The sequence below is a fragment of the Chelmon rostratus genome, chromosome 15 (assembly GCF_017976325.1).
Source record: "Chelmon rostratus isolate fCheRos1 chromosome 15, fCheRos1.pri, whole genome shotgun sequence".
Taxonomy (NCBI): domain Eukaryota; kingdom Metazoa; phylum Chordata; class Actinopteri; order Chaetodontiformes; family Chaetodontidae; genus Chelmon; species Chelmon rostratus.
This window is the reverse complement of record NC_055672.1, coordinates 3,205,126-3,223,876: the sequence shown is the minus strand read 5'-3', so window position 1 is coordinate 3,223,876 and position 18,751 is coordinate 3,205,126. Positions and strand designations below refer to the sequence as shown.

At 41.9% G+C, this 18,751-nt stretch overlaps 1 protein-coding gene across 8 annotated transcripts in view; it reads right to left on the bottom strand.

Moving 5' to 3' along the window:
- Positions 1 to 296: 296 nt before the first annotated feature.
- Positions 297 to 18,751, bottom strand: part of larp1b (La ribonucleoprotein 1B) — a 31,077-nt gene continuing 12,622 nt past the window's right edge. For 4 of the 8 annotated variants that reach the window (XM_041953625.1, XM_041953631.1, XM_041953627.1 and 1 more), the window contains 11 exons: positions 16,737 to 16,918; positions 16,529 to 16,603; positions 15,512 to 15,871; positions 10,404 to 10,518; positions 9,182 to 9,351; positions 8,642 to 8,748; positions 7,609 to 7,769; positions 7,322 to 7,466; positions 4,947 to 5,056; positions 3,133 to 3,260; positions 297 to 1,772 (listed from right to left, as the gene is read on the bottom strand). In XM_041953625.1, coding sequence (XP_041809559.1) covers positions 1,533 to 1,772; positions 3,133 to 3,260; positions 4,947 to 5,056; positions 7,322 to 7,466; positions 7,609 to 7,769; positions 8,642 to 8,748; positions 9,182 to 9,351; positions 10,404 to 10,518; positions 15,512 to 15,871; positions 16,529 to 16,603; positions 16,737 to 16,918 — 1,793 coding nt within the window. In that variant the 3' untranslated portion in view covers positions 297 to 1,532. The remainder of the gene's footprint in view (positions 1,773 to 3,132; positions 3,261 to 4,946; positions 5,057 to 7,321; positions 7,467 to 7,608; positions 7,770 to 8,641; positions 8,749 to 9,181; positions 9,352 to 10,403; positions 10,519 to 15,511; positions 15,872 to 16,528; positions 16,604 to 16,736; positions 16,919 to 18,751) is intronic. The other 4 variants (XM_041953626.1, XM_041953633.1, XM_041953628.1 and 1 more) reach the window with 3 other exon arrangements.

The window sequence follows — 18,751 nt, the reverse complement described above, 5'->3', positions numbered from 1 at the left end:
TCCTTTTTATTCAGCTGTTATCTGTATGCTGTTTGCACACTTTATAGTCAGTTCCCTCCGTTAGAGACGATTACCGGTGAAATGCACTCAGTGGAATCAGATTTACAGTCGGCTGAGCTATCAGATCATTTTTCGTTTTTTATCCGAGTGTTGCCAGCTGATGAATTTCACCCTCAACTGCTGTTGGGAACAAAAACCTGCTGATCAGGCTCGATGACTTGCTCTGTGCAGGAGGGAGGAAGGTGAGCCAACAGGAAGGAGGACAGATCACACAAACGCCTTCATACAATCAACTATTTTATATTTTTTTGCATTTTACAATTCAAGACACAAGGCATGAACATGCATCGCTTTATCCTAAAACACACTCAAAACCACACTACCAATAAAACAAATCAAGTCTTAAAATCAAAAGAATAATTGAATAGCAAATGATTTTTTATAGTATTTACATTTTTTTCTTTAAATTCATCTCTAAAACCTCTTTTAAGTCCACTGATAAAGTAAAAGAAAGTTAACAATTTAAGTGCTATAAAGCACTAAGCCTCAAACATAATATGAAGTAAACTTCAAGCTAAAATATACTGTAGTTTTATGATGCTAGCTCACACCCACAATTCCAGCAGAAACATTTGCTTTATTATCATATTCAATTGCAAAAGCCATTAAAAACTGCAATGATTACCTAAGACTATTCCATCAAATCAAGTACAAAGAAAAATAAAAACAAAAATAATAAATTATACTACCTCTGGGTGTAAAACAGGACTTAAAGCTTCCCAGATAAATTTTGTCATTATTTCTGCAGGTTTTAATTAAAAACCAACACGATAGTTTAGTTGTGAAAACATGTTACGGAGCAGCAGCCTCGGGGCCAGTCCTTCACAAATTTATGACCACAGCTGTCAACTTGATTGTCAACTTGATAAAGAAACGGAAGATAGTTACGTCTCAAGAGAGGAAAACCTGCACGTGGCGTCAGTTTTAAACACGTTCAAACTCCAAATAATCAATCGGGAAGACTTCAGGGAGCAAAATTTGGATTATTTCGTCACAGCTCGCCCTCACATCTTCCTGTCGAATCCGATTAAGGCACACAAGACTATCTGCAGTGTCTCTTATCTTGGCAAACTAGAGTCACAGTTCAACAGGCTGAGAGCTCTTCACAGAGCCGAGCTGTTTACAGATTGTGGAGATCAACGAACTTGTCGCAGAGTTTGGCATCTGAGAGAGTAAAAGGCAAAATGCAGGGAATGCATTTTTTTTTTCTGTTTAGTTTTGTAAACGTTACGAGCTGTCAGGCGCACAGATTCAAGCTCACTGCCTATGCTTGCTTGCTTGCTTGCTTGCTTTAAAATGAAATGCACAGATAAAAACAATCGAATTAAGTCAACCACGCTCAGTCGCTCTTCATACCCAAACAGTTTGCAGCTGAAAGAGCGAACGCTGAGCTCAGAGCTGCCGCCGACCGCCACCGCCGCCGCCTCGCTCTGCGTCTCCTCTATCCAAACCCACACCTACAGGAGGGGGCTTCATTTACTTGGCACGTCCTTCTTCCCGGCTGCAGGCTCCGGCCTCTTCCCCTGGGCGGCGGCGGCGGCGGTTGCCGTTTTCTGGGCGTTGTCTTTGGGCGTGTTCTGTGTGGCGGCGGCGGATTTGGAGGCCTGCGTTGGTTTTGAGGTAGAGTTGGAAGGATGTCGCCGACGCCTCCCTTCATCCCCGGCCGAGGATGAGTGACGTCTCCTCCTGCCTCCCTCCTCTCCCATCGGGGGCTGTGGACACAGAGGTCAGAGGTCAGAGTCATGACATGAAGACGGGACAAACAGGCGATGCTAAAGTCGAGTAGGTCCACGCTAGCAACCTCTGTCGGCTGTTTCCTTGTTGGAGAAACAGTCGACCAATCAGAGCTCAGTAGGCGGGATTAAGAATGAGGGTGTCATCTTCCTACACAGCTTCCTCCATTCATAAAAAATAGTGACAAAAAGATGGCGACTTGGCTGCACAAGTTGTTGTAAGTCAACTAATTAATGTACAATGATTGAATGTAATTAAGTACATCTACTCAGGTACTCTGCTTTTAAGTACAATTTTGAGGTACTTTATACTTGTACTCCATTACATTTAACCTAACCTTAACTAAATCTAAATTACTTTGCAGATTCAGATTATTAATACAAAATATGATCAAATAAATTCCAATGTGTTATTACAGGTTAAAATAAAACTTTATTGATCTCTGAGATGTTCACAAATCGCTCAGCTGTGAATAACGTAATTAAAATTCTATCCCGCTTTTACCAGCTGCAGCATTAAACTGATGAACACATTAATGTATCAGTGATTGCAGTCCAATAATATACATTATTCTGTCATTAGTACTTTTACTTTTGGAAAATTTTGAGGTTAATACTTTTGCTTTGACACTTTTGAACTTCTAGTATTTCTACACTGTGGTATTGCTCTGAGTACTAAATCACTGTCAATACAAAAAAAACTTTAACTGCAACTTGCAAACATTACAGCAGCTTCCACGTTGACTAATAATTCCATCAGGAGCAGATTCGTCACTCTCTGATTGATTGAAACCGGAATAAACCCGCAGTCTCAACAAGATTTCAACCAACACAAACACAGTGACAGCATCAGCAAACAAAGCGAGTAAAGATGGAAATTCAGTCTGATTATCACACATCAGAGTTTTTACTTCTCACTCTAACCCCGAGATTCGCCATGACGTTTCTGTTCCGTCCTCCACGCTGCTTTTTTTTTTTTTTTTTAATACTTCTATCATGGGTCAGTGGGCTTCGTAGTTATATGGTTTCTTTTTAAAATATTTTTTAATGTTGATGAGCACAGGGTGTTTTATTTTGAAAATTTACAGGATTCTCTACACCGTTCCTGTGTCTGACTTCCTGTCTGGCTCTGTCTGCTCTGTACAGGTTTACACACCGTCTGTAAAAAACATCAGATACCGAACAGAAGGCGGACGTTTGGCGCCCGAAGGAATTTTGGGTTTGGTTCCCATTTTCAACATCTCATTTTATCCAAATGCACGACGGCTCATCCACTGGAGTCAGCAAAATGTGTGAAATGATGCAGCATCTTGGTCATAAATGAGTGACGGACACTCACCACCACCCGGAAGTCCTCCAGGTTCTTGAACTGGGAGAGGTGTTCCTGCAGCTTTGGGTCAATGGGCTGGTTCTTCATCCTAGAGTATTTCAAGAAGGCCCAGAACTTCTCCAGTCCATACAGCTGACCTGGAGGAGGGAAACACACGCAACTCAGTTAGAGCAAAGACCATTTAATGTCAAACACTGTTTTCAACACAAGCAGGAACTCAGCTGCTGAGTCCCAGAACTGTAAATGGTGACTCTTTAAAATGTAACGCACTGCATTGTGGGATTGTGAGCAGACAGAAGTACACATGTCATGGACAAGCTAGTTTTTCAAGCTCCATCTTCAGAATATTTAGACATAAACATCTCATCTGAGTTCATACAGTACATAAGGTGCTCTATAGTAACAGGAAGTGATTTCAGACACAAGCAGTCTGCCGTCATGACAAACGCCTCATGAAGACAAACTTTTAAGGTGGAGTTAAATGCTTTAAGATTAGAAAATGATTCCTGTGAAGTCACATAATGGCATCTTAATTAGTGCATCAATTATCGTAGCTCGTTATGAGTCAGCAGTTCAGTATCTGGGTGGTGACTGCAGCCTCCTGTGTCTGTGTGTGTGTGTGTGTGTGTGTGTGTGTGTGTGTGTGTGTGTGTTGGGGGTCTGAATAGGCAACATTTAAACTGAAAGCCAAAAATAACTCAGCTGGAAATAAGTGGCTGCAGCCTTGACTGGCACCCCTCCATCCGGCCTCACTGGGTCGCTCACAGTGTTGAAACAGGTTGAGAAATCGACTTTAATCCCTTTCTTTCCTCTTTTCATACAGCTACACATTCAGCTTTTACGAGGTGAACCTCTGAAAAGTGAACTTTTAAGTGGGGTCAAGCAGGCTTACAGACAAATACTGGTGGCACGTATAATTTATAAGCTGTCAGTCCATTTGTGTTGACATTTGTTAACAAAGACATTGTTAACTGCACAAATGTCCACATGTGTTCACGACTGCATTACAGTGGGTTATAAAACATCTGGTCTTTAGATGCTGACTGAATATTACTGAGAGCATTCTGGGTCAAAGTTATGGAAGTTCTGGGTCGCTGGTTTGGTTCAGCAATCTAATGTCTATTAGGGGACAGACCTCAATTCCAAATATATCGAAATATGTCTTTTATCATTATGGTGGGTCTGATTACAGCCTCCAGAAGTATTTTGAGGTCTTGTTAAACAGCTAAAGACCCAATGAGTTGATGCCCAGCAGACTGGAAGGCAGTTGTGAAGACAGGATACCAAAAACGGTTTTAACAGAATCAATCGTTTCCAATCAAACTGTTTCCTGACGACAGTTTCCTGAAGTGTTCCTGAGTCCAGGTATTAATCTCTTTATCCAATCACGTGTTCACAAAGTGTTGAACCTCGCTCCATCCTCGCTGTGAACCACTGAGCCTTTCAATCATGACACTATCACCTGTTACCAATCAACCTGTTTACCTGTGGAATGATCCAAACAGGTGTTTTTGGAGCGTTACACATCAGATTCAGAATAAGCAGATATTTACAAAAATCAATGAAGCTGATGAAGGTGAACATTAACTATATTGACTTTGTGGTGTTTTCAGGTGATTTTTAAATTTTGATGATCCAGTTTAACGCTGCTTTGTGGCTGACTGTCTTCATAATGCTTAATGAAAAATCACTACATGATGGGAAAACACGGTCTGTGTTTGATTCTGTATCAGCAGCCAGTTAAGCGATTTTATTCTGAAAATCTTGGCGAGCCAGTGAAAGTGGCAGGGGACGTCTGGGACGTCTTTTCTGACGTTAATTACCTCTCTCGAAGTCCTTGAGGGTCTCTTCCTGAAAGTCCTTGAACAGATCTAACCTGAATCTCTTCTCCAAACCGTAGCTGTAGTATCTGAAGAGACACTCCAGTCCGTACCTGCGGGGGGGGGAAACAAACATTTACCTGCACTCTGACCACAAAAACAAATGACACTCGGCCTCACATCTGGCTTCCAGACACGCGTGTGTTTGCATGGACGGGATTTTATGTAATGCTATTGCTTCACTGTAAGATGATCTTCAGCGTACCAGCTATTTTCCCACATGTGCCTCCAGCAACTTCCAACAGTAAAGCTTTGTCTCATGGATTATTGATGTGTTCAGTGCAGCTGACAGAGGAAACAGTTGACCAGTTTTTTGATTAAATTAAATCCAGCTGCTGCATAAAAAGCTGATGGGGTTCTTACATTGTCTGCCAACACACCGTTAAACTGCATTCACTCCCACTGCAGCACGCAGGACCGAGCCGCCTACTCATTTCGACAAGAATGTGGGTTTGGCAGGTGTGTGAAGACGCCTCTGGCAGATAAACAGCGTTTCAGCGAGGCGGCCCCCACCTGTTAACCCTCTGCTGCCGAGCAACGAACAACTGCTGTCTGCAGGCAGCACTGAGGGACCAGGAACCCATCAGTCAGTGTGTAATCTGCAAGTTAAAGGCTTTTTGCATTCGTTAGATAAAAAATAAAACCTCTGAATTTGGAGATTTCACTTCGATTGAAGTTGAATCTTCTCTCTTCTTCTTCTTTCAGGTGTTTTTTGCATTTATTATTCACATGATTTCAGTCAGTATATGCTCCTCTAAGACATTAAAGCTCTACTTTATTCTACTTGAACTCCATCAGAAGCCCGCTGAGTCAAAGAAGACACACTGTGATGGAGATAATAAAACACAGCTTCTCTTCTGCAAAGTTCCCGAAAAGTTTCAGAAAACAATATTTTTGTCCCAGAAGCAGCAACATCTTTACTTTGTGTGTCAGAGCTGAGATGTCTGACAAATATATCAATAATAAAACGGCAACCATCTGCTTTTCTCCGTTTACATCACTGTTAATTTAACATCTTTGGATTCTGGACTTTCGATCAGACATGACGAACAATTTCAAGATGTCAGCTCGGAGTATGAAGGCGTTCTGCTCTCACAAAAACTGAGGCGTTCTCTCATAATCATGACTTACAAGATCCGGACCTCATAAGCCCATAATCACTGCCATTAAAGGAGACAGACAACAATACCACCTATTTTAAATATCTTTCATTTCCTCCTCTGTTTGACGCTTTGGAAGATATTTGTATATTCACCAAATGATAAAACAATTTATGAGTTAACATTTAAAAATAAAGACAAAGAACAAAACACAACTGTTGGGCCGCTCACAACTCCGACAGACCACTTCACTGTTAAAGAACCATTAAATGCTTCCAAATGTTTGCTGTGATCAGCTGGCAGCAGGACGACTCAGGGACAAGCTGCTGCCATAGCAACGCAATCAAATGAAAACACCTGACTACAACAAACTACAAGTAAGCTCCCAACTGAGCCGAAACATTTCTAGCAAAGAGTCGTAGCTTAGCCGTGATTTAACATTCTCGGCGCGAGGAGGCGAAGTTGACCTTGTTGCTACGTGTGACGCATTCTTTTGAAAGATGTGATTGGTTGATGAAAAATTAAAAAGCAAGCCGACTGATGACGGACAGAGAATCAGACAAGCAGAAGCCAGGCGCTGTTAAGATGTAATTGTGAATACAGTTTCATGCATGAAGGCGCACGACTTGCACAGTAAGATGTTCACATGCTAAAAGCTGTTAGCACGCCGGTCATTTTAATCTGTGTGTATCTATTTGACAGGCCTATGAAAAAGGGCTCAGCTTTCATTCATTTCCATGATATCGGGCGTTATAGCGGTGAGATGTGAGTGTGTGTGCATCTCGAATGAGGTCGACCACAAATGCTATCCCTGCAGCATCTAACCTGTAGCGCTCCATTAACTCACTGTCCTTCAGCGTTTGGAGAATATTTCTCCTTCCTCTTCCTCATTCCACCATCTTCTCCTCCTCTTCAGGACAAACAAGCAAACAAGTTTTATCTTTTCAAGGATCTAGTCTTAACTGTGAGGGGAAGTTCTCGGAAAACATCATCACTGATGTCACCCCTGGTCTTATGAGCTGTTGACTGTGAAATCTCTAATAAAGGATGAACCTAAAGGAAGATCTCCCCCCTTTCAACAGCTCACTGCACATTTATTACACTCAATATCAAGACATAGCATTAGCATGTAGCTACAACTCTGTGCGCCTTCCACAACAGCCTGAGACATCAGCTATAGATACTCCGACTAGATAGTATACCTGAGGTCCTCCTCACCTGTGGTTTTCTTTGGCATCTTCCAGCGCACTCTGTTTGAACTCCTCGTACATCTTCCTGTTGAAGTTGTCCCTCAGGAAGAAGGACCAGAACCTGAACAGGGTGTTCATCTCCTGAGACTGGCCGATCCCCAACCGTTTCCTCTCTGAAACACATCCATTCAGTCACCACAGAGCGCAACGCCGGCTGCATGTCCTCACCGTGCAGGTGATGAGCAGAAGAGTGTGAACACTGCAAAAAGTGAGCATGTGATGGTGTGATGGAGTCAGTTTTTTCCGTCTACGTACCGTTAAGGCACCGTCGGCGGTACTTGTGGTATCCCTGCTGAGTGAAGCCGTTGTCCCTCAGCAGCTCGTGGGATGGATGCCAGAATTTGGGCAGCGACTGGGGGGTGCAGCCGTAACTTCCTGACAGCGGGGCTCCTTCTGATGGAGAGGCGTTGGAGCTGCTGCAGGAGGACGGAGGAGGCGAGAAGACGTTTGCTGTTATGAATGAGGGATGCCCTGACACAATATTTTTATTCTATGTACCCATTAAGCCTTCTTATTATTTATCGTACTGCGTCTATACGAGCACCGCTGAAATAATTAGTCGACTGGCAGAAAATCTGTACAAATATTTTCCTAAGCAAGTTACAGTCAAACATTTACTGGTTCAAGCCTCTCTGAGGATTTGCTGCTCTTCTCTGTTTAATATCATTGTGATTTTGGACTACAGTTAACTGAAATTATGAAATCCATGTTTATATTATAAAATTATAAATTATCAATACTGAAAATAATGGTTTCTTGTAGTTTTACTGCCGTGTTTGTCTGCCCTGAGGCACCTGTAAGAGCTACTCTCAGCATGAAAGATAAGGTGAGAAAGCCGTGTTCAGTGGAGTGTTGCTCCAGCTTTCTGGTCCATATTTTTTTAACATAAATGATCTACCTGGAGTTACAGCGAACACTTTTCATTGTACTACTGTGAAAGCTGCTGACGTCTCGAGCGATGCTTGTAAATAATCTGCTTTTACTAACTGTGCATGTGAGCTGTGTAGCTGTGTTGTGTGCTGCACATTAAATGACTCGGGGCAGAAATAACCTGATCTGGAGCTCTGTCGTTAATACCACCTGTGGCTATGTAAAGCACTTTAGCTTCTGGTTTTACTAAAAAAAAGGTTTATATGGACACAGAAGTGAATAAAGGTCAAAAACATCACGCAGAACAACAACCAAAGAACGGCTGACAGAGTGAAAGAAGGAAGTGACCACTTTGCGTTCTTCTTCTTCTTTCAGTCTATAACTGAAACAGGGACCGGATCGTTACGAGCAGTCGGACCTGATGGATGCAGAGCGCGGCCGGTGTTCACGGGAGTCCATCACCCAGCCGATGTGGGCTTCCTGAGGAGGGTTCGAACTGTGGCTGGTTTTCTTCTTCCTCGGTGTCTGGAAAACACAACGTCAGAATCATAACACGTGACAATGAACCGTCGACCAGGACCGGACTTAAATCTGTCACCTTGTGGCTACAGGGTGTCCCAGATACCTGGCAGACTGGGATCTAGTTGAGTTTGCACCACTGAAGTTTAGGGTTCAGGGTTTTTGTAAGTTGACTGCTCACTATTGGGATCTAATAATAATACAATGAGGCCTTTAAACTGACTATGCAAACATGTAACACGCAAAACAGGTGAGAGGTAGACTGATATCACCCAGAATCTGTTTTTTATAACTTCTATCCCCCTGGGAGATGTTCAGGACAACAACAACACCCTCATCCTCTTTCACACTGATGACCTGGACAGGATGACAGGATGCGGATCGAGACCCGTCAGGCATAAAGGCTTCACTCCAGCCTGTATGAACAAAGAGAACTCACCTGTCCGTCGATGGTGCCGCTCTCCTTCATGACGGGGTAGAAGCGCGGCGCCTTGTTGGGGTCCTGGCGTCCGGGGGTGCGAGGCGTTCTGGGGGTTCGGGGTTGGTGAGCGCAGGGCGACTCTGGGACCGTTGTAGGCAGAGAGCGGGCCAATTCTGCTCCGCTGTCCGCTGAAAACACACACAAATAGATCATCAATGCGCACAGCACTGGATTATTTTGCCATTGTTACAATTACACAGCATTCATGTGACACTGAGGTCCAAGAAAGCTCCACCGGATTCAGCAGTTTGACCCAAATATTCAAATGATTCCACAGATGAAAAACCAAACCTGATCTGGACAATAAACCTGCTCAACAGATTCTTTCATACGTCTTAACTGTCTTATCGTTTGGTCTTTTTTATACAGTGGCAAAAACGTCTGTTTCTGTGTGCAGCCAAGATGACCGACTCCCAAACAGCCATGTCTTTATTAACACCCCGTTTGTCAAGAATCACAGCTTGTAAAGGCTTTTTGCAGCCATCTGAGAGTCTTTCAGTTCTTGTTTGGGTGATTTCAGTCATTCTTCCAGTTCTGTGAGGTTCTCGGCTCGTCTTGCATGCGCTGCTCTTTAGAGGTCTGTCCACAGATGTCTGATGTCTAGGTGGGGCTGTGAGGGCCACTGCAGAACCTTCAGCCTGCTCCTCTTGTGCCTCCTTTTCATCTTCAGCTGTTTTACAGACGACGTGATGCTTGATTGAGAATTTGTTGTTATCTCACTGAATCCATTCTCATGAAGTTCTACACCCTTTTTTTCTCCAAACATAACTTTGCTCATTGCAGCAAACATTTCTAACTTTTTTCAAAATGCATCAGGCTTGTTTGCAAACTTCTGATGCTGAATTTTGTGTTGAGGACGCAGGAAATGTTTCTTCTGATGACTCTCCCATGAAGGTAGAACAGTAGAGCAGAGCAGCTTTTGGAGATGAGTCCATCTCATGCGTGCACGTCGCTTGCTTACAGTGTTGATAATGAGTGTGTTGATGAATTAAAGTGAACTAAACAACGATCTAATGCACATTTCTCATGAAGGTGGTTCGAATCGTGTTAAAGTCACGCAAAGAAAAAAAAGAAAAGCAGATGTTTAAGAAATATTAAGGTGTTTAAAATGCAGAGAGCAGCAAACAGGATGCTGCTCATCGTGCATGAAACCGACTTCACTGCAGCTCCACAAACCCACCTGGCATGGGAGGGGGTGGGACTTCCTGGTTTGGGTCAACGGGCACTTTCGGGGTGAGGCTGTCAAACTCATCTTTGCTGATGACGCTCAGCTTCTTGAAGTTCTCCACTTCCTGCTGGGGAACACGGCGACACACGTGCAGTTATAAAGGATAAACACACCAGCTGAGTGCAGCATGACTGCAACATACATAAAAAACACAGTCGCTTTCTTAATATGCAGCATTACAGGTAACCTTTGGAGATCCTTTGTGCTGTCAAAGGAGAATTTCTGAACTGTGTTAAAATACATTTGACTGTGATCTGACCTGCTACAAATTTATTATTCCATATTTTATTAGTTCATTTAAGAGTTATAGTTAAATTAAGTTTCCCTGTTTAACCAGGCGTTCCTGCGCTGCACTCAGATGTGAGCACCCTCTCCGGCCGTCTTCCAGACTGTTTGAACTGATAACAGCGCGACATGGTGGTAAAAATACTTGATGTGCCAGCGGCCGTGTGACACAGAGCAGATGTGAGGTGTACTTTGAACGCAACACGTCAGCGTCAGGAGAAAATCCAGGTGACCTTGGTGTGTGTGTGTGTGTGTGTGTGTGTGTGTGTGTGTGTGTGTGTGTGTGTTCAGGCGTGACATTTCCCACATGTGGCGACGTTACTGACCTTTGAACCGAGAATGAGCTGAAAACGGCGAGAGAAAAGAGGAATTTCTGTCAGTCGGCCTTCAAACTGTTTGAGTGAACACGATGTGTGTATTATTAGTGCGGGCGGTATTTACCCACGTCCTGCCTCGGGGACAGTTTTGAAGCGCTACTTGAAAATTTGTGTTTATTTCTGCATTTCATTTGTTTTCAGAGGGGTATATTGTTCTTTTTATATATTCAAATGTAATTTTTCTAAAGATTGTCCTGAATACTTACACTTCAGAGTAAGATATTTAAAGTAAAACACACAAGTTGTTCTAATATCAGGCTTAAAGACATTTTAGACTTTTACTGTAGTTTAAATCAGATTTTAATATACCGTATTTTCCACACTATAAGGCGCACCTAAAAGCCTTAAATTTTTTCAAAAACCGACAGTGCGCCTTATAATCCGATGCGCCTTTTATATGGATCAATATTGGTTAATTATGGCTATCGTAGTCAGGGGGCGTGGCCGAAGTAACAGCGGTATTCCACTCTCTGCGTGCCGTCATCCTTTTACTGGCGCGTGCAGTCAGCTGTCAACCTGAATAATAAAATTACTGTTTCACTGAACAATGAAAAAATATGAATATATGCTAAATAATAGGCAATTAAAATCAAACGTGGTTAATGTGATTTCTGCTCCTGAACCTCAGCGCACAGCGTCTGCACATCAGCGCTGTGCGCCGTCACCTGCATCTTTACGCAGGATAAACTGTCATCTGTGTAAAATAAAATACATTTTAAATAAATGCTCATTAATTATTTTCAGGAGCCGCATCAGAGGGATGAAAGAGCTGCCGGAGCCGCGGGTTGCCCACCCCTGATCTAGTGGATGCATAACGCAACCCCAGACACCACAGTACGGTAGTTTCTGTCAATGCGCCTTATAATGCGGTGCGCCCTATATATGAAAAAAGTTTTAAAATAGGCCATTCATTGAAGGTGCGCGTTATAATCAGGTGCGCCTTATAGTGCGGAAAATACGGTAATTTTATTGCACTTTTTTCTTTTCACTCACCACTTTTATCTTTTAGTCTTGTGTTTTCTGAATTTAATCCTGTGAAGCACTTTGTAAACTTTGTGATTTAAAAGGTTCTTCTTTAAAAGTAGGTTTGTTTTATTCATCATAGCCGAATAACAGATTGAGTACCGCAGTACTTTACAGTATTGCTGTAAAAACTACTTGAATATCTTCTTTAATCACTACAATCAAATCTCTGCTGATAACCTAAAGCTATTGATGAGTTTAGGACCTCGGTGACTGTAGCTGTTGTCTAAAGGTCGCGGACACATGGCTGCTTCTTTGCTGCAGACCTCCGACCCGACGCTCTGCCTGCACGGTCATCAAACACCTTCCTACCAAACATTATGTGAGGGACAGGGACGTCTTCTTCGTCAGTCATCATAGAGACCTCTCCTCATGCTATTCATTTCTTTTTCTACCGTCTGACTAACACAAATGTCGGTGCCGCTGATGCTTCTGCAGCTGTAAACATTAAATAAATGTCTTCACAGGTGTTAGAGTCCATGTTTCCAGGCTGCGTGGGTTTAGAGCTACAAACAGGAAAGCTTTCATCGGCTGGATATAGATAGACTCATGGTTACACGATACAAGCCAGCATATTAAGGGATGGCAGAAATAATCAGGATTAGTGCTTCAGCATACATGGACACAAGGCTGCAGGTGTTGACTTGCACCTACATGAAAGCATCTTAATGTCAATTAATGTCCTAAAACCTTTTATTGAATCAATGAAATCAACAGGAAATCATTGCTATCAGTTGATATGTTTCACCTTCAGTGTTAAACGTTCAGTTTTTCGTCCTTTTCAGCACTCACTTCCTGAATCGAGGCTGCGCTCTCACTTGACCACGTTTTGAGCCATTTTCACCTTTCAGAAGCAACAAGAAGGAAAAGCTGCTGATGAGAGAGACCCGAGTGTTTGCGTTTCAAGCTGCCGATTTAGTTTATCGTCTAATCTCTGAAGCACTAATGACGGATAAGTGTCTGCCATTATAACTTAATCATAAAGAATGACTGTATAACATTATAAACTACTGTTACTGTTGTTAAATCAGACTGATGCCATATTACTACATAGCTCTGTAATAAAAGAAGACTAATGCTGCGTCACCTATAGACAACGTTTCAGGGTTTCTGCAGATGACGCAACTTGTCCAAAAAGCAGGTCACTCAGTTCTGGCAGCAGCTGCATGGCACCCATGTAGTCTGGAGGCTCGTATAGTGGGCGATAAATAGTGGTGTATTTTTGTCCCCCTCCACAGTGTGAGATTTAACAGCTCTGTCACAAAGTCTTCGTGTCAAAGTGCTCCGAGCGGCCGCGGCGCTGGGCTCTAAGGAGGCGCCCGCGGAGGAAGCCCATTCTCTACACTCTTCAGGAAAAATGCTTTCATTGTTTTTATTGGCTGTGTCGAAAGGCACGATGTAAACATTCTGCACTCGCCGAGCTCAACGGGCAAGAAACTGTCTGACCTACTTTACAGGCCCAGGATCAAATGTCAGGTTCCCGACCAGGAGGGTCTGCCGCCTTATTGAAGACTAGGTGATCAGGAGCTAAATGATCCGATATCAGTTTTTAAAATCCAAAGATCCATCTGTGCCTTTTCTCAGTAGTTTCTGCACATTTATGCTAAATGTTATGTGCAGTTTCTTGTTATAAATGGTCGAATTAGGGCTGCATGATGTGCAAAATATCTACACAGCATACACAAAAAGAGCATTTTAGTGTTTTTTTATTTGTGCAATTTTGACACCTGTCTTATGTAATCAAATTGTGACTTTCTAAATTAAAATTGTGAAACCAGTGCAAATATCCAGCACAGTCTTTGTTCCACTGAGGTCCAGGGTGGCATTTTAAATGGGAGGTCGCCAATAAAACAAACATAAATATGCTGTTGTCAGTTACCAACTATGTCAAGAAAACCTCTTTCCTGTAATCCCCGCGCTGCCACGAGGTTAAAGAAAGATGCTTCAATCATTGTTCAGGCTAAAGTCAACAGTGAAAGAGAAGCTTGTTGTTTTTGTGACAGTAAAAGCTGCATCATGAAAACCAGTCATTAAATTATATGTTTTTCAGTTTTCTGGTGTAAAACTGGTTTTTACTTGTTTTCGTTTGTGGAAAATGAAATGACGAAAGCACCAGACTGCGGGTCTCAGTGTGCCGTGTGTCTGCATCCAGCAGCTCAGCAGCGTTTCTGTATTTAACCGTGTTCCTCCTTTGACTCAGTGGTTAACAACAGGGCAGCTAATTCAATAACAGGAAGTGAATCAGGTTCTGTCAAGGCCAAACAACCAGAACAATCTAGTTTACTGACTGTTGAACAGCTGGACATGAACATCAGCTCTCAGCTCTGCCGCTGTAGCCTCCATTTCCTCTCAGGCACTCTTTCTTCAGACCCGGCACCTTGATGACCAATACATTTCTGCATTTATAGCACACTTAATATTGTAAATATATGAAATTTAATGTCAAATACCTCAGTGTCTTGCACAAAGTCTATTGATATTAGTCACCAAGCTGCAAATCGACTCATCATAACACATGTAATAGCGAACAGGGTGAGTAAATTTAAAATAAAAATATCTGTATTATTGATGATTGGTTTGGAGACGGACTCCAGGTTTTATCTTATGCTGTCACTTTTATGGACATTATGTACATGTTGTATTTCACATGGAAGGTTTTAGCACATTTTATATATTTATATAGCGTATGTTTTATATATTTCATTGTGTGTCAAGTTTGAGCCCGTTTCTCCTGGACGGAAGATGAATTTACCTTCTGGGACAATAAAGTTTAAGTTGCCATCTTACTAAGTTATTGACAAGGTGCAACAGCTCCAAAGATGTCCACGTTTGTGGATTTAAATGAACATTTCTTTTTTTTTTTAAGTTTTCTTTAAAGGGTTGAAAAACGGTTGTAATAAATATGACATCTGAGGGCCCTGTTTATGAATGGTGCCACAATGTAAAGAACTGCTTGTTCAGACATGACTTAATATACGAGTCGCGTGTAAACTTCATCATGTTTCATTTTCTAATTTACCTCTCTGTGACAGACATGCTCGAACATGTCTGATTCCCTCAACTAATATAGTTTAATTAACTTTCAAACTGTCGTATAAATATTCAATCAAAGATCAAAGATTTGGTGGTTTACCCGGTCTCACCTCATGTGGCTCATTCAACCAGTAAAAAGCTTAATAATACTTGGTTCAGGTGTTTTGTTATGCTGTTATTTATCTAAAAAACAAACTGAGTTTCAGAGTAAAATTGGGATTAGGGCTTTCAAAAATGGGAGAAACTGACAGTTGGGACCGAAATCTGAATCTGCCAGCTAATATAAAGTTTTCTATTTTCTTATTTCCATACTTGAAACACTATTCTCCATGTTTTTCTCACCTTGCTGCACTCGATCTGCTCCTCTCCCTTCCACAGGTCCTGTTCGTAGTAGTACAGCCCGTCGTTGATGGCTTTGGCCAGGTCGGTGGTGATCTTGGCTCGGGACTCGTGGTTGCCTGTCCGGTCTCCGCCGGGGTGCTTACGGATGTAGGGAGGGGTCTGGGTAACGATAAGGATCTTGTTGATGTCTTGGTCGTCCAGCTCGTAGTCTGAGTCGTCCTCGTCCGACCAGTCGGTGAACTTGTTCTTCCTGGGCGCCATCTGCTCCATCTCCTCATCGAACAGGAAGTCCAGCTCCTCCTGGTCGGGCTCGGCCTGCGGAGGGGCCTGGAGGCCGCGCGGAGGCGCATCGCTGCGCTCCTGGAGACGAGAGGAGATTTAAACTGCAGGACATGGAGAGGAGGTCTAAAAGCAGTTCAACATTTAAAGGAACTTTTGTTTTTCTGTGCTGAGAGTGAGAAGACAAGATCGATGCCACTCTAACGTCTGAACACAGGAACATGTTTTATCATCAACAGATCAATGACAGGAGACAACTATTGTTTCATCTCAAATGTGGGAAAAGCTACAACTTGTATTTTAAAATGCAAAATGAAAATAAGTCTTAAAGGACGTGTAGTCGAGCGTTTTCAGTTAATTTCAAAATAATATAATGTGCACTGTCTGTGTTAAAGAAAGCTAATAAATAAATGTGATTAAATTTAAATCACTGCTATCATAATACGAGGAATTATCTGCCGTTTCCATAGAAGGCAATGTTAAAAATTAATAATCACATAGTAGCACATCAGATAATAAAGACCCCTGTCAGCTATGATCAATTAATCATAGTTATTTACAACAATAATCAATCACCAGCAGAATGCTAGTCCTCAAACTGTTAAATTCATGTGACATAAACAGGATTTCCAGGACTGGACAGTTGGGAAAGTTACGCAAGTTTAGATAAATGTTGAAAAAGGAAACGAGGAAAGAGGAAAAGAGGCAACGAGCAAGCGAGAGCAGGAAGTACTCAACTGCAGAGGGAAGGCGGTCGGGTTGGAGCGCTGAGGGAGGAGTGGAGCTGACAACACACACATCGGCACTGACATGCTGGACAGATGAAGAGGAGGAAAGGATGGGATGAAGGACGTGAGACAGATGTGATGAGAAACAGAAAGAAGGGATGAAAAATATGATGCTTGAAAGAAGGTGATGCTTCGCCTCGCTGCCCGTTGCTCAGTACCTTTGCCTTTCCGGATGGCTGTCGGTGGCGTTTCTCCACCTGGATCCAGGCGTCGGGGTCGGGCTGCGGGGCGGGGGCGTCTTCGGAGGCGTCCGGGAGCGACTCCTGGCTGGAGGAGCCGGGTTCGGCCGAGTCCTGGGGCTCGGCGGACTCGGGAGGAGTCTTCTTCACAGGCGACGAAGCTGAAAGGCCAAACACGTCACAGTCAGAGCTTCAGCGCGGCTTTAACGTCCCACATCACGCTGTCAGCTCGCATTCAGCCGCAGAGGCGCTAAAAACTGAAATCTCAACATTGCTCAAGATTCTGGATCTTTAAACTTAGTCAACAATAAATGTGATTAAATCATCTCTTGCAGATCATTGAATCTCTTTGGGCTTTAAATTGTTGGTCAGACAATAACAGACACATGAAGAGGCTAAAATTTTCATTTTCATTGGTATATTTTATTGTTCACTGTTTATATACATTTTAGCATATTTCAGCTGCTGTCGGTACATTACACTGTGTATATTTTGCTTGTATATTTTATTCTGTTTTCACGTTCACTGGTACATTTTATTGTTTATTGTTTAGTATATTTTATTGCCTTAGTATATTTTCATTCTTGTATATTTTTAATTGCATTTACGAATATTTTTATTGCACGTTGGTTTATTTTATTGTAGTTATCTTAATTTTATTCTTCCTGATCTTTTTTATCTTTCTTATTATCTGTTTCTAACAGGGGGGTTGCAATGAAAATTTCATTGACATGTCATGCTCAATGACAATAAAGAATCTTGAAATGCATTCTGGGAAATTATTATTTATAATTTTCTGGCATTTTATAGAGCAAACAATGAAGAAAATAATCTGCAAATTAATCAATGTAGAACATAATGGTTACTTGCAGCCCGAGTGCACACGCATCAATAACTCACACTCAGGCTAAAACCTCTCAGTTGTTTGATCAGCAGTTAAAATGTTCATTGTTTGATCTATGAAATGTTAAAAAAAGGGCGACAAGTTGTCACATCTTCAAAATGTTTGTTTTGTTCAACCAACACCTTCAAAACCAAATATATTTAATTTATAGAGAAAAATTAGAGAAAAGCATCAAATCCTCAGAAGCCCGTCATTCAACTGTACACTTCTATATTTTTACTTTTTTAAAAGTTGGCATAAAAAGACTAAAACCAGACATTTTGGAAAAACATCAAAGAAGAACTGAAGAAGATTTTGGAAATGGACTTCCCCCTGGAACCACTTATATTTTTATTGGATGTATTTCCTAACCACCTTTTCACTATCGAACAATGTTACATAATGCATATTTTGTTGATGACTGCAAGAAAAATGATTACTATGAACTGGATGAAAGCAAGCGCTCCCATGATTTCACAATGGCTACAAAAAGTAAGGCATGTCTACACAATGGAGTCCATGACTGCTCAGTTACAGTTAAAAAAGCCTACTTTTTTACGAAGATGGGCACCAGTCATTCACTATCTTGGTTAGGACACCCATACCAATATTTTGTTTTATTTTTTTTTTTTTGTACCATTTTTGTAATACTGTAGATATGTACTGAAATAACTACTCTTCTTGTATTGTTATTTTTATATGACAAATGAAGCCCAATCTCAAGATGAATTTTGTTTTCATGATGTTAATTGCCTGTTTGCCATTGCCATTAAGGCAATAAAGTTCAAAAAAAAAAAGAAGAAAAAAAAAAAAAAAATAATAAAACCAACGATGTGCCAGTCCTTCTCTTAGTCACTCAGCCCCGAGATATAAATCTTTAAAAGCTGCTCTCAGAACATGTCGCTTCTTGATTTAAATACCAGCTGGTCACTGTGGTTTTAACAAACGTTACTCAAACAGGAGTAAATAGCGTGTTTGTTGGGAACTACTTTCAGCGGCGGATTAATCCACATTTGGCGCTGCAGTATTCGTGGCAGCAGGATGGTGTGTGTGGGATTGAGTAAAAACAAACAACAGTGTGTGTGTGTGTGTGTGTGTGTTCATGGCGACA